General features: G+C 48.8%; 1 protein-coding gene and 1 pseudogene across 2 annotated transcripts; one reads left to right on the top strand and one right to left on the bottom strand.

The window, feature by feature from the left end:
- Window positions 1–955: 955 nt before the first annotated feature.
- Window positions 956–6,599, bottom strand: LOC132531908 (large ribosomal subunit protein uL16-like; annotated as a pseudogene).
- A 4,385-nt stretch (window positions 6,600–10,984) lies between these two features.
- On the top strand, window positions 10,985–12,307 carry LOC132531199 (ribosome-recycling factor, mitochondrial-like). 2 transcript variants are annotated; one of them, XM_060168842.1, is made up of 2 exons: window positions 10,985–11,592; window positions 11,744–12,307. In XM_060168842.1, exons 1-2 carry the CDS (start codon window positions 11,041–11,043, stop codon window positions 11,804–11,806), a joined length of 615 nt encoding a protein of 204 aa, XP_060024825.1. In that variant the 5' UTR covers window positions 10,985–11,040; the 3' UTR covers window positions 11,807–12,307. The 2 variants fall into 2 exon arrangements, with proteins under 2 accessions (XP_060024825.1, XP_060024824.1); XM_060168841.1 differs by having other exon boundaries at window positions 10,985–12,307.
- Window positions 12,308–12,624: the final 317 nt, after the last annotated feature.

The following is a 12,624-nucleotide window of genomic DNA, read 5'->3' as shown; positions in this document are numbered from 1 at the left end:
CATTAGGTCAACAAATAAGACTAGACAATCAACAGCTGCTAAAGGTACTGGCTCAATGTCAATCTGTGAAGTTGATACCGTAAGAAAAATCTCTATTCTTGGAAAATACTGAAGTATTTAGGGTAAAAGGGTAACTTACCTTCAAATGCTCCAGGGAAAAAATTATGCATATAGAGACATCCATGGTGTGTGTGTGTGTGTGTGTGTGTGTGTGTGTGTGTGTGTGTGTGTGTACATGCTTGGGGAGACAAATGATAAAGCAAATGGAGTAAAACGTTAACAGTTGGTAAATCTTGGCAAAAGGTATAAAGATGTCCTTTGAACTATGTCTTATGTTTACAACTTTTCATAAACTTGGAATTATTTCCAAATTTTAAAAATATCTTTTTTAAATAAGGAGTCCCAAGGCCCCCATGTTACCACCAGGAACAGTCACTTTGGCTCCCACTTTCTTCCGAGCTCCCAGCTGGATGCCTCCCATCCCCCCAGGGGCAGAGTGGAAACAGGACCACTCAGCCCTCATGCCTGTTGATTCTCACACCAAGGTTGTGCCTGTTTAGAAGGTGTCCAGGCCCAGCACGTGATGGCTTTGTTCCCCGTGGCTGCCTGACACTCAGAGAGGTGGCCAGATCGTAGGTGCCCGGGGTGTTGGGTGCACCTGTCGCACCTCACACTTCACCTCCACCTTCAGTCGGAGGCATTATTCCAGCTGGTGCACAGCTGGTCCATAGCATCGAGGGCATGGAGGGGCCTTTCATTCCCCTGAGCTTGGAGAAACTCTCTCGAGACCACCAGAAACTTCCCGCAGATGGGGCTTCCTCACACAGGGGTGGCTGTAGAGGGAGACTGAGGCGGGGACCAGAGCAATACATCAGGAAGGCTCTTTGGATTTTTTTGGACAGGAAAGTAGGATTTATCGGTGGGTGTGAGTAAGGAGGGGACAGCGCCAAGGCTCTCAGGAGTGCAGGGCCCGCCATGCGTCCAGGGGCCACGACTAGGGGTGTATTTGATCCCACAGGCATCTGGGATGAGCCACTTTTCTGCCACCGTGTTTTCAAATTCATCCGCATTAAACTTAGTAAATCCCCGCTTCTTGGGGATGTGGATTTTCTGGAGGCCAGGGAACTTAAACTTGGCCCTGCGCAGGGCATCAATCACGTGCTCCTTGTTCTGCAGCTTGGTGCGGATGGACATTATGACCTGGCCAGTGTGGACCCTGGCCACCGTGCCCTGGGGCTTTCCAAAGGCACCGTGCATACCTGTCCGGAGCCTATCAGCTCCAGCCCAGGGCAACATCTTGTTGACACGGATGATGTGGAAGGCGTGGGGCTGCACTCGGATGTGAAAACTATCTTTGCCACAGCTTTCCATGACGTACGCGTTGGCACAAACACGGGCCGCCTCCGGGGCTTCGGAGGAGAGCTGCTCATACTTACGTGACACCACGTGGCCACAGAGTGGGAGCTCAACCACCTTCGCCTTCTTCCAGCCCAGGTCAAAGATGCAGATCTTGGGCTTCCCCGGTGGCGCAGTGGTTGAGAGTCCGCCTGCCGATGCAGGGGACGCAGGTTCGTGCCCCGGTCCGGGAAGATCCCACATGCCGCGGAGCGGCTGGGCCCGTGAGCCACAACTACTGAGCCTGCGCGTCCGGAGCCTGTGCTCCGCAACGGGAGAGGCCACAGCAGTGAGAGGCCCGCGTACCACAAAAAAAAAGAAAGATGCAGCTCTTAGCATCAGGGACACCTCAGCAGAAGCCAGACTTTGGGTACAGTCTGTTCTCACCATACCGGTAACACCGGGAGGGGTGGCGGCCCACAGCGACACCAGGATCTTCAGGGGCGCGCCAAAGGAAGGCTTTTTAACAGAGGGGCATCCTGGATGAGGTCTTCAGGAAATGTAGGATTTGTGTTAGTTTAGAGGAGAAAGGGATTTCACGTAGCCGGCAGCGCGCCCAGCGCTGAGGGGCTGGAAGGAAACTGACCCACAGGAACAGCAGAGGCTGGGAGCTGCCTCCAGGGCAGTGGCCGTTGGAGGGTTCCTCCCCTCCGATGTGGCCACACAGCCGAAGGGCACGTCCCGGGGTGAATGGGGAGGGACGGTGACTGGAGGGTGGACTCCACTTGCTGGAAGGGGCTGGGGCTGACATAAGGCCCACATACAATTCTGCCCCAATCCTGCCCCACCCAGGGCAAAGGCCGGCCCCCTGAATGGGTGGGGCAGCGTGGAAGGAGAGATCTGGGGTGAGACGTTAGGAAACTTCCAAGAACTTGTCTCTCCTGCCATTAGAATAAAGGAAGTCGCTGGGAGTCTGTGGTGTGTGAGTGCATATGTGAGTGTGAGTGAGTGTGGGTGTGAGTGTGTGCGCTGACTGCCCACACGGCGACCTGACCATCCTGCAAGAGCACAGGATGGGGGCAGGGAGGCCGGGGCCAAGGCTCCCCCGTGGGACATCAATGCAACACTTTGGGGCTCCACTTTTAGGTAAAATTGGCCCCTGAGGGAGTGAGGTGAGGTCTCATTTACACCTAAACTGGGAAACCAGGGGCACCCCTAGCTCAGCAGCTGTGCAGCCCTGCAGACCTTGGGTCCCCAGGGAATCTGAGGACGGCAGGAGGCAGAGGAAGCCCGAAGCATGGGAGACAGTGCCATCCTGTCCCTGAACTGTGTAGCTCAGTGCGGAAGGTGCACGATGGCCCCGAGCCAGGTCTGGGACAGGATGGAAGGGCATCCGAGACCCGCCAGACCTGCCTGAGGCCTGGCCAGAGGCCTTAAAAGCCACTGCCAGGGACAGGTCCCTCCCCCTGCCCCCGACAGAGACCCACACCTGCCCTTGCTGCGACCTGGAGAATCCGGAGGGGGCTAGGCAGGATGAGCACAGGCCAGAGCAGAGGGTCCCGGGGCAAAGGGAACCTGCACGGGAGTCAGAATGGGGCATATTTCAGTATTATGTGCAGTATTTTCCTGCACATCAATCGATCTAGTCAGACACCACGCATTCCTTAGGTATGCGCCTCATGCCAAACTTATGCTAGAAGCTGGGTTTAAAGCTATGAGGAAGTGTTACCTGCCCTTAAGTAGCTGACAGTCCAAGAAAGGAGACAGACAACAAACATTAGTGGGAAACAGTGAAATGAGAAAGCTGTGCCCTTAGAGCCCAGGGAGGTCAGGGAAGGCTTCCTGGAGGAGGAATCAGCCATGCAAGGGCTGCCCCTGACGGTGCTGAGCGGCAGCCTGGTGAGCCTGCGGGAGTCACAGACATGCTTGGTTGCGGTGGGGAGTTGGGGTGTCAGCTGGGGTGCACTGTGGCCGGCCTTCCAGGCCACACTGACAGGCAGGGCTTTCTCTTGGAGGTGATGAGAGTGAAGGAATGTAAGAGAAGAGTGACCCGGTCCCATGTGCCCAGGGGTGGATCTCCGTGGCTCAGGGTGGAGGAGGACACGTGAGAGGGCTCGGCCGGGCGGCAGAGGCCAGTCCGGCGCCTGGTGCAGTGATGGGGCAAGAGATGCTAAGCGCCTGAACCCGCCCTCCACGGGAGTGATGCTGGCGATGAGGAGGTGGGGGAAATACTAGGAAATAAACCAGGTCGGGGCTTCCCTGGTGGCGCAGTGGTTGAGAGTCCGCCTGTCGATGCGAGGGACGCGGGTTTGTGCCCCAGTCCAGGAAGATCCCACATGCCGCGGAGCGGCTGGGCCCGTGAGCCGTGGCCGCTGAGCCTGCGTGTCCGGAGCCTGTGCTCCGCGACGCGAGAGGCCACAGCCGTGAGAGACCCGCGCACCGCAAAAAATAAATAAATAAATATTTTAAAAAAAACTCATGTACTTTATTATATGTACATTAGACCTCAAGGAAAAAAATTAAGGGTGATGGATTTGAAGATTTCAGATGGGGAGCAGTCTGGGGGAGGACGAGGCCCTGTGGTGCAGGGTAGAAGCAGGTCCCAGGGAGGTTGATGGAGTCTGGGAGGGGAGGGAACCCGCGCCCCATGGGCAGGAAGGTCATTCAGTTGTGAATGATTGTGAAACAGTTAAGAAAAACTACTTTGGAAAGTGGATGCTGCTGTGCTAGTTAATCCGCAGGCCCTGTTCCATGAGGGTGCCGGTCCCAGACGCCCTTTCCCTGTCTGTCCCCAGGCCTGGCCCCCAAATCCACTGTAGCATCTGCTGAGCAACACTGTGGACACCCACCTGCCCACACAGCGCACACGCTTACAAGGGCCAAACCTGGCAAAAGGCTTAGTGACACCACAGGAACGGAGTGGCCCTGGCTGGCCCACTGACACTTGAGGCCCTGGTTAGGGTCATCCTGGTCATACGGGTCTCCTTTTCCTTGGGATTGAGCTCTTCCCTAGGAGACTTCTGGCTCTCACACATGAGATATCCCCCATCTGCTCACTAGCCTCTCCAGGGCCTCCATGTATGTGACACGGGACAGACCTGGAAGGCCACAGGGGACAGTGAACGACGGCTGCCGGGCACAGCAGCTGTCCTCACCAAGATCACAACCAACCCAAAACGGGTAGAATGCTTACTTCATGAGTCTTCGTTTTCTCTTCAATAAAACTGCTAGGTCTCAGTTCATTTTTAAGGGAGAGAGGCATCAGGGTGACAGTTCCTACATTTCTCAAATTCAGACTGAGCTAAAGGCAGGCAGCAGTCCGGCGCCTGCCTGTGAGGCTCCCAGCTCAGACAGGGTACGTCCCAGGGGTTCGGGACAGCACAAGCTAAGCCCTGTGCAGAGATTCTAGGTCGGCAGGAGAGTGACCTAATTAAACACACAGGCTTATTCTTAGACAAGGAGCCCCAATTAAGGCCCCTGGGCAGCCAGAGCGCAAAGGCACAGCTCTAGAAGTAACCGGAATAATTATTTTTAAACAGCAGTTACTTACTTCTGATTATTGAAGTAGCACATATTCATCATAGCACGTTTGGAAAATACAGAAAGTACAGACAAGAAAATGCTACCCGGAGATAACCACTGTTTTTGCTTATTTCCTCATGGTCTTTTTTTTGTACCTATTTACATGTTTGGCCTTCGGGGAAATGTTTATTCACATAACGTAAGTGAAAAAAGATACAAAATTATAAACAGTGTGATCCCAAATTTGTTAGGGTTGTCATAAGGATAGAGTCCTGTATCCTGTTTCTTTCACTCAGTATTAAAACACAAACGTCTCCTCCACCTCATTAAATATTCAGCTGCTTGATTTTTAATGACTGCACAGTGTCCATCATATAGGATAACGTATACACTCTCCCATAGTGATGGGGCATTAACATTGTTTCCAGTTTTTTAAATAACTTTACAATGGACCTCCCTGTATAGCTCTGACTTTGTTTCCTGGGCTAGATTTCCAGAAGTAAAAATTGTTTAGGGCTCTTATTATACATGACCAAACGGCTTTCTGAACGTTGGAAGTGATTGGCACTGCTATGAACAAAGGATGAGATATCATAGCGCCCATGGCATATCTTAATTCCTGTAATAACAACCAGAACTCCTTTACCTACTGGTGGTAGATCCAGATCCAACCCAGAGGCAGTGGTAGCAGATACCAGTTCCTCAGAGCCACCTGGACTTTAGAACAAAGCACAGTCCCGGTCTGAGTCAGCTTTCACTAGGCGAGGCTGCTGGAACAAACAACCCTTCAACCAGGAAGCTTTCTCTCTCACCCACGTTACTCATAAGATGTGGATCAGCTGTGGCTTTACTCCAGATGCCTTCTTGTTCTGGGACCCAGGCTGAAGGAACAAGCCCTGTCTCCATTCTCATGGCCAAGGACAAAGAGACAGAGCAGAAGCCCACCCTGGCTTTTAAGGCTTTGATGTCGACATGGCAGGCATCACTCGCACTCACTTCCGTTGGCCCAGGGAGATGATGTGGCCAGTCCAGTGCCAGTGAGGGGAAGAAGTACATTCCTCCCACGGGGAGGCACCACCGGTCACGCCCGGCTGTGCAGAACCCTCTACGGAGTGGACAGAAAATAACTGGGAACAAGAATACCACCGACCACAGCTCTGAGCCCTCAGAAACAGATCTCAGTGTTTGTTATCACATCCTGGGACTGAACGTGACATCAGGAATGTGTGGCAACAAGAATCCCTTTCATAATGGAAACTCCCGTGCCCCAGAAGGCTTCCCCGCTGACAGATGAAGGAGGTCACCTAGGTTTGCCTTTTGTGCAAATACAAGAAAATATTGATATATATGTGTTTGTGTGTGTGTATTTATGTACATATATTTATAAGTCGCTCCATTTAAAATAGTAAAGATATATTGTTATATTTTCAAAAGTTAAAAGAAAAGCCTTATGTATAACAGGCTACTATTTCTTGTTAAAGGGGGAGAATACTTACACATAATACATATAACTTATGCTTATATATGCATAAAACATTTCCCCCAAATCAATAAGAAGCTGGTAACAGTGGTTATTTCAGGAAAGGGAACTAAAGAACTGAGGGCAGAGAGGGGAGGTTTTTCACCGTACACTTTTTTTACAGTTTGAATTTTTTTCCTTGTGTTTATATTGCTTCCCCGCCTCCAAATTTTTTTAACTAAACATTTTTTTAATTGTCCTTTTTCAATCTGCTCTTACCCATGTTACACAGTCTCTCTGTCTGTTCTTCCTTCATTGCTGTCACACTGGGACATGCCCTGATTCCCATGCCTCACGCCTTAGAAAGCAGAGTTTCCAGAAAGCACTGGAAAACCCAGGAAGAGCAAGTAGCAGCAGACACCACACCCCCATATGGTTGTGCAGGCCGTGCTCTGTGATGGCCGGCAGGTAAGCCCCTCAGAGTAAGGTGAGACCGAAGGACAGAGAGAATTCTCTTGCAGGAGTCGGGAGTCTTGCCCCCGTGAGGAAGGTGGAGAGATGGAGAGAAAAGGAGACAAAAGGAAAGCAGTAACGTGTGCAAAGGAAGTTAGTGGTGCCCCCGAGACAGGACACTCTAAACTGTGCCACCGGCTGCCCAGACCCCGGCTCCATCCTCCTTACATCCCCATGTCTGCTCCAAATCTTCGGAAAAGCCTCCTAGGGCTCCCCTGGTGGCGCAGTGGTTAAGAATCCGCCTACCAAGGCAGGGGACATGGGTTCGAGCCCTGGTCCGGGAAGATCCCACATGCCACGGAGCAACTAAGCCCGTGTACCACAACTACTGAAGCCCACGCGCCTAGAGCCCGCAAGCCACAACTACTGAAGCCCGCGCGCCTAGAGCCCGTGCTCCGCAGCAAGAGAAGCCACCGCAGGGAGAAGCCCTCGCACTGCAACGAAGAGTAGCTCTCGCTCACCACAACTAGAGAAAGCCCGCACGCAGCAACCAAAACCCAACACAGCCAAAAATAAAATAAATTAAATAAAAATAAATTTAAATAAAAAACACTGAGGAGGGCTTCCCTGGTGGCGCAGTGGTTGGGAGTCTGCCTGCCAATGCAGGGGACACGGGTTCGAGCCCTGCTCTGGGAGGATCCCACATGCCGCGGAGCAACTAGGTCCGTGAGCCACGATTACTGAGCCTGCGCGTCTGGAGCCTGTGCTCCGCAACAAGAGAGGCCGCGATAGTCAGAGGCCCGCGCACCGCGATGAAGAGTGGCCCCCGCTTGCCGCAACTAGAGAAAGCCCTCGCACAGAAACGAAGACCCAACACAGCCATAAATAAATAAATAAATAAAAATTAAAAAAAAAAAAACACTGAGGAAAGAAATCAAAGATGACACAAACAGATGGAGAAATATACCTATACCATGTTCTTGGATTGGAAGAATCAATACTGTGAAAATGACTATGCTACCCAAAGCAATCTACAGGTTCAGTGCAATCCCTATAAAACTACCAGTGGCATTCTTCACAGAATTAGAACAAAAAAATCTTACAATTTGTATGGAAACACAAAAGACCCTGAATAGCCAAAGCAACCTTGAGAAAGAAAAATGGAGTTGGAGTAATCAGGCTCCCAGACTTCAAAGTATACTACAAAGCTACAGTAATCGGGCTTCCCTGGTGGCACAGTGGTTGAGAATCTGCCTGCTAAATAATGCAGGGGACACGGGTTCAAGCCCTGGTCTGGGAGGATCCCACATGCCACAGAAGAACTAGGCCCGTGAGCCACAACTACTGAGCCTGCGCGTCTGGAGCCTGTGTTCCACAACAAGAGAGGCCGCGACAGTGAGAGGCCCGCGCACAGCGATGACGAGTGGCCCCTGCTTGCCACCACTAGAGAAAGCCCTCGCACAGAAACGAAGACCCAACACAGCAAAAATAAATTAATTAATTAATAAACTCCTACCCCTAACATCTTCTTTAAAAAAAAAAAAAAAGAAGCTACAGTAATCAAGACAGTATGGTGCTGGCAGATAAACAGAAATATAGATCAATGGTACAGGATAGAATGCCCAGAGATAAACCCACACACGTATGGGCACCTAATTCACAACAAAGGAGGCAAGAACATACAATGGAGAAAAGACAGCCTCTTCAATAAATGGTGCTGGGATGGGACTTCCCTGGTGGCGCAGTGGTTGAGAGTCCGCCTGCCGATGCAGGGGACATGGGTTCGTGCCCCAGTCTGGGAAGACCCCACATGCCGCGGAGCGGCTGGGCCCGTGAGTCATGGCCACTGAGCCTGCACGTCCGGAGCCTGTGCTCCGCAACGGGAGAGGCCACAGCAGTGAGAGGCCCGCGTACAGCAAAAAATAAAAAAATAAAAAATAAGTGGTGCTGGGAAAACTGGACAGCTACATGTAAAAGAATGAAGTTAGAACACTACTTAACACCATACACAAAAATAAACTCCAAGTGGATTAAAGACTTAAATGTAAGACCAGACACTATAAAACTTTTAGAGGAAAACATAGGAAAAACACTGTTTGACATAAACCACAGCAAGATCTTTTTTGACCCACGTCCTAGAGTAACAGAAATAAAAAGAAACAAATGGGACTTAATTAAACTTAAAAGCTTTTGCACAGCAAAGGAAACAATAAACAAGACAAAGACAACCCTCAGAATGGGAGAAAATATTTGCAAATGAAACAATAGACAAAGGATTAATCTCCAAAATAACCAAACAGCTCATGGAGCTCAATATCAAAAAAACAAACAATCCAGTTAAAAAATGGGCAGAAGACCTAAATAGACATTTCACCAAGGAAGACATATAGATGGCCAAGAGGCACATGAAAAGATGCTCAACATCACTAATTATTAGAGAAGTGGAAATCAAAACTACAATGAGGGCTTCCCTGGTGGCGCAGTGGTTGAGAGTCCGCCTGCCGATGCAGGGGACGTGGGTTCGTGCCCTGGTCCGGGAAGATCCCACATGCCGCGGAGCAGCTGGGCCCGTGAGCCATGGCTGCTGAGCCTGCGCGTCCGGAGCCTGTGCTCCGCAACGGGAGAGGCCACAACAGTGAGAGGCCCGCGTACCGCAAAAAAAAAAAAAAAAAAAAGACCTACAGATACCGATTTTCACCTATCAGATTGGCAAAACTCCAACAAGATAATACATGCAGCGAGGCTGTGGAGAAAGAGGAACTTTCCCACATTCCTCGTGATAGTGCACGTTGGTGCAGCCCCTTCAGGAAGGCAAATTGGCAGCATCTACAAAATTAAGAGAAATCCTTTGACCCATCAGTTCCTCATGACACTTCAGAATGACTTGTACACATCCAAAATGACCACATGGACAAGAACATGGACCACACTGCAACACTGTTTATAATAGTAAAAATAAATAGGATATAGTCATCAACAGAGGGCTGGTTACGTAAATAAGGTCCCTCCACAATGGAATATCATATATATATATATATATATATATATATATATATATATATATACAACTATGAAAAAGAATGAGGAAGCTCTCCATCTACTAATCAGGAAAGATCTCCAATGTATGCCAATAACTAGGAAGGAAAAAAGGTTGCAGAACAAATAATGCACTACATTCGTGTAAAAAGAGAGGGAAAAGAATCCATATTTGTTTGCTTGTATTTTCATAAAGAAACACTGGAAGAATATATAAGAAACTAAAAACAAGGTTTCAGAGGCCAGGGAAGGCGGTAGGAACCAGAGATGGAGAAGAAGGAAAAGAGACAGACTTTTCACAGGACACCAGCTCATATTTTTGGATGGTGAGCCATAAAATTAAATTAAAAACTACAGGGCAATTTTCATATAAAGAAAGTGTAATTATAACCAAAAACAAAATCATACCCTGAACCCAGCAGTCATTCTTTAGAATGAAAGACATATTTTTAACTTTATGTTGACAAGGCAAAAAAGCATACATAAGACCCAAACATTTCAAGATAACTTATTCCTGGAGTAATAACACGATGTGAATTAAAGCAAAAGGATGAATATAGTCAATAGTTGGATGCCAGAGAACCAGATGGACCAACAAACTATGAGAAACTGGAATATACGTTTTATTTTCATTCCTGTCATGTTACTATGGAAAAAGTAAAGTGTTTGCTTGTCTGTTTGTTAAGTGAAAGGAAGGGGGGCGGAGAGGGAGAAAGGGAAGGGAAGGAAATGAGGAAGGGCAAATGGAGGACCAATGAGTCTACGGATAGGAATGTAAATTGGTGCACCCTTTTTGCAGGGCAATTTTGCAATATCTATAAACACTTTTAACACACATGCCCTTTGACCCAGAATTCCCTTTTCTGGGAATTTACGCAACAGATATATCCCCACAGCTATGTAACAGATAATGCGGCATATAAAGATTTTTTAATGCAGCATAGTTTATAGAGCAAAAAAAAATATTCACCAATAGAAAACTGGTTAAATTATGAGGTGCCCTAAAATGCAACCCTCTACAGAATGAGGTAGGTGTGTCTATATCAAAACGAAAAGATGGCTGCGATATTAGCAAGTGAAAAAACAAGTTGCAGCGTAGTAAACACCATAATCCTATTGCGTAAAGATAAAATATGATTAAGGACAAACATGTCTATAAAAATTGTCTGGGTCGTGCGAGTCTTCCTAGTAGACTGGGCGCTAGCTGTGGGTGTTCACAAGAATTGTCTTCAGTCATGGTCTTGGGTTTAAGGTGCTCCCGCTTGGTCCACCCTGCCTTTTGCAACTTCCTTGCAGCCTTGACCAGACCTGTTTCAGAAGTTACGCTGAAGACAGTGAGTGGAAGACAGAATGACCACGGGCAATACCTGGCCTATCCAGCTGTACCAATCCGTCATTTCGCTACCAAGAAAGCCAAAGCCAAAGGGAAAGGACAGTCCCAAACCAGAATGAATCTTAACACTGCCTTGGTTGAGGATATAATCAGCTTGGAAGAGGTGGATGAAGAAATGAAGTCGGTGATAGAAGCGCTCAAGGATAATTTCAATAAGACTGTCAATATAAGGACCTCACCAGGATCCCTTGATCATATCACTGTGGTAACTGCTGATGGGAAACTTGCTCTAAACCAGATTGCCCAGATCTCCATGAAGTCGCCACAGCTGATTTTGGTGAATATGGCCAGCTTCCCAGAGTGTACAGCTGCAGCCATCAAGGCTATAAGAGAAAGTGGAATGAATCTGAACCCAGAAGTGGAAGAGACGCTAATTCGGGTACCCATTCCCAAAGTAACCAGGGAGCACAGGGAAATGCTGGTGAAACTGGCTAAACAGAACACCAACAAGGCCAAAGACTCTTTACGGAAGGTTCGTACCAACGCAATGAATAAGCTGAAGAAATCGAAGGATAAGGCCTCGGAGGACACCATTAGGCTCATAGAGAAACAGATCAGCCAAATGGCCGACGACAGAGTTGCAGAGCTGGACAGACATCTGGCAGTGAAAACCAGAGAACTCCTTGGATGAAAATCCCCCAGGGGCCAGCAGTGCTCCCAAGCCCAGTTTCTAGTAGGTCCCATGGGTGGCAAATTGGCACCTCTCTACCCCATCCACACGGAAGGCTGTCCCCACGCACTTGTCAGTCCTTGGAAGGCCCAGCCTTCCAGTGGGATACTGTTGATTCCCTTCCTCCTGTCCCCTGTCCACCCCATCTGCTCTGGACCTTCTGGCCTGGGTGGCCCTCAGAGAGTCTCTGTTGCTGACAGAGGGCCTTTCCTCGGGCCATTTGCCTTGACTGTGACATCACCGAGCTGTCAGGACCATTGGCAGGCTTGGCACTGCCTGCGCCTCACCTTGGTAGCCTCCTTTTCAAACAATTAGTCAGGCCCTGTCCCCACCTTTGAACTCTGCTTGGGCCAATGTGGGCCTTCACCTGTGCCTGGATACCTTTGCTAGAGGCCCATTTTCTAACCAAACAATAAAATCTAAATAAATTGATTGGAAAGAAAAAAAAAAAAAAATTGTCTGGAAGGATCCAGTGACGTCTGCCAATAATGGGTCACTCAGAGGAGTGAGACCGAGAATTAGTCTCACTGTTCAAAAATTAGTCTTTTGAACAGATGATGTTTACCATGTGCATGTATTACTTTGTTTTCATTATGGTAAAATATACATAATATAAAATTTCCACTTTAACCATTTTTAAGTGTACAGTTCAATGGCATAAAATACATTCACAGTGCTGTGCAATTATCACGACCATCTATCTCCAGAACGTTTCATCTTCCCAAAATGAAACTCTGGACCCATTAAACAATAACT

Source organism: Lagenorhynchus albirostris, chromosome 13, assembly GCF_949774975.1.
Source record: "Lagenorhynchus albirostris chromosome 13, mLagAlb1.1, whole genome shotgun sequence".
Taxonomy (NCBI): Eukaryota; Metazoa; Chordata; class Mammalia; order Artiodactyla; family Delphinidae; genus Lagenorhynchus; species Lagenorhynchus albirostris.
Note: the sequence above shows the minus strand (reverse complement) of the source record. Positions and strands in the feature narration are given on the sequence as shown.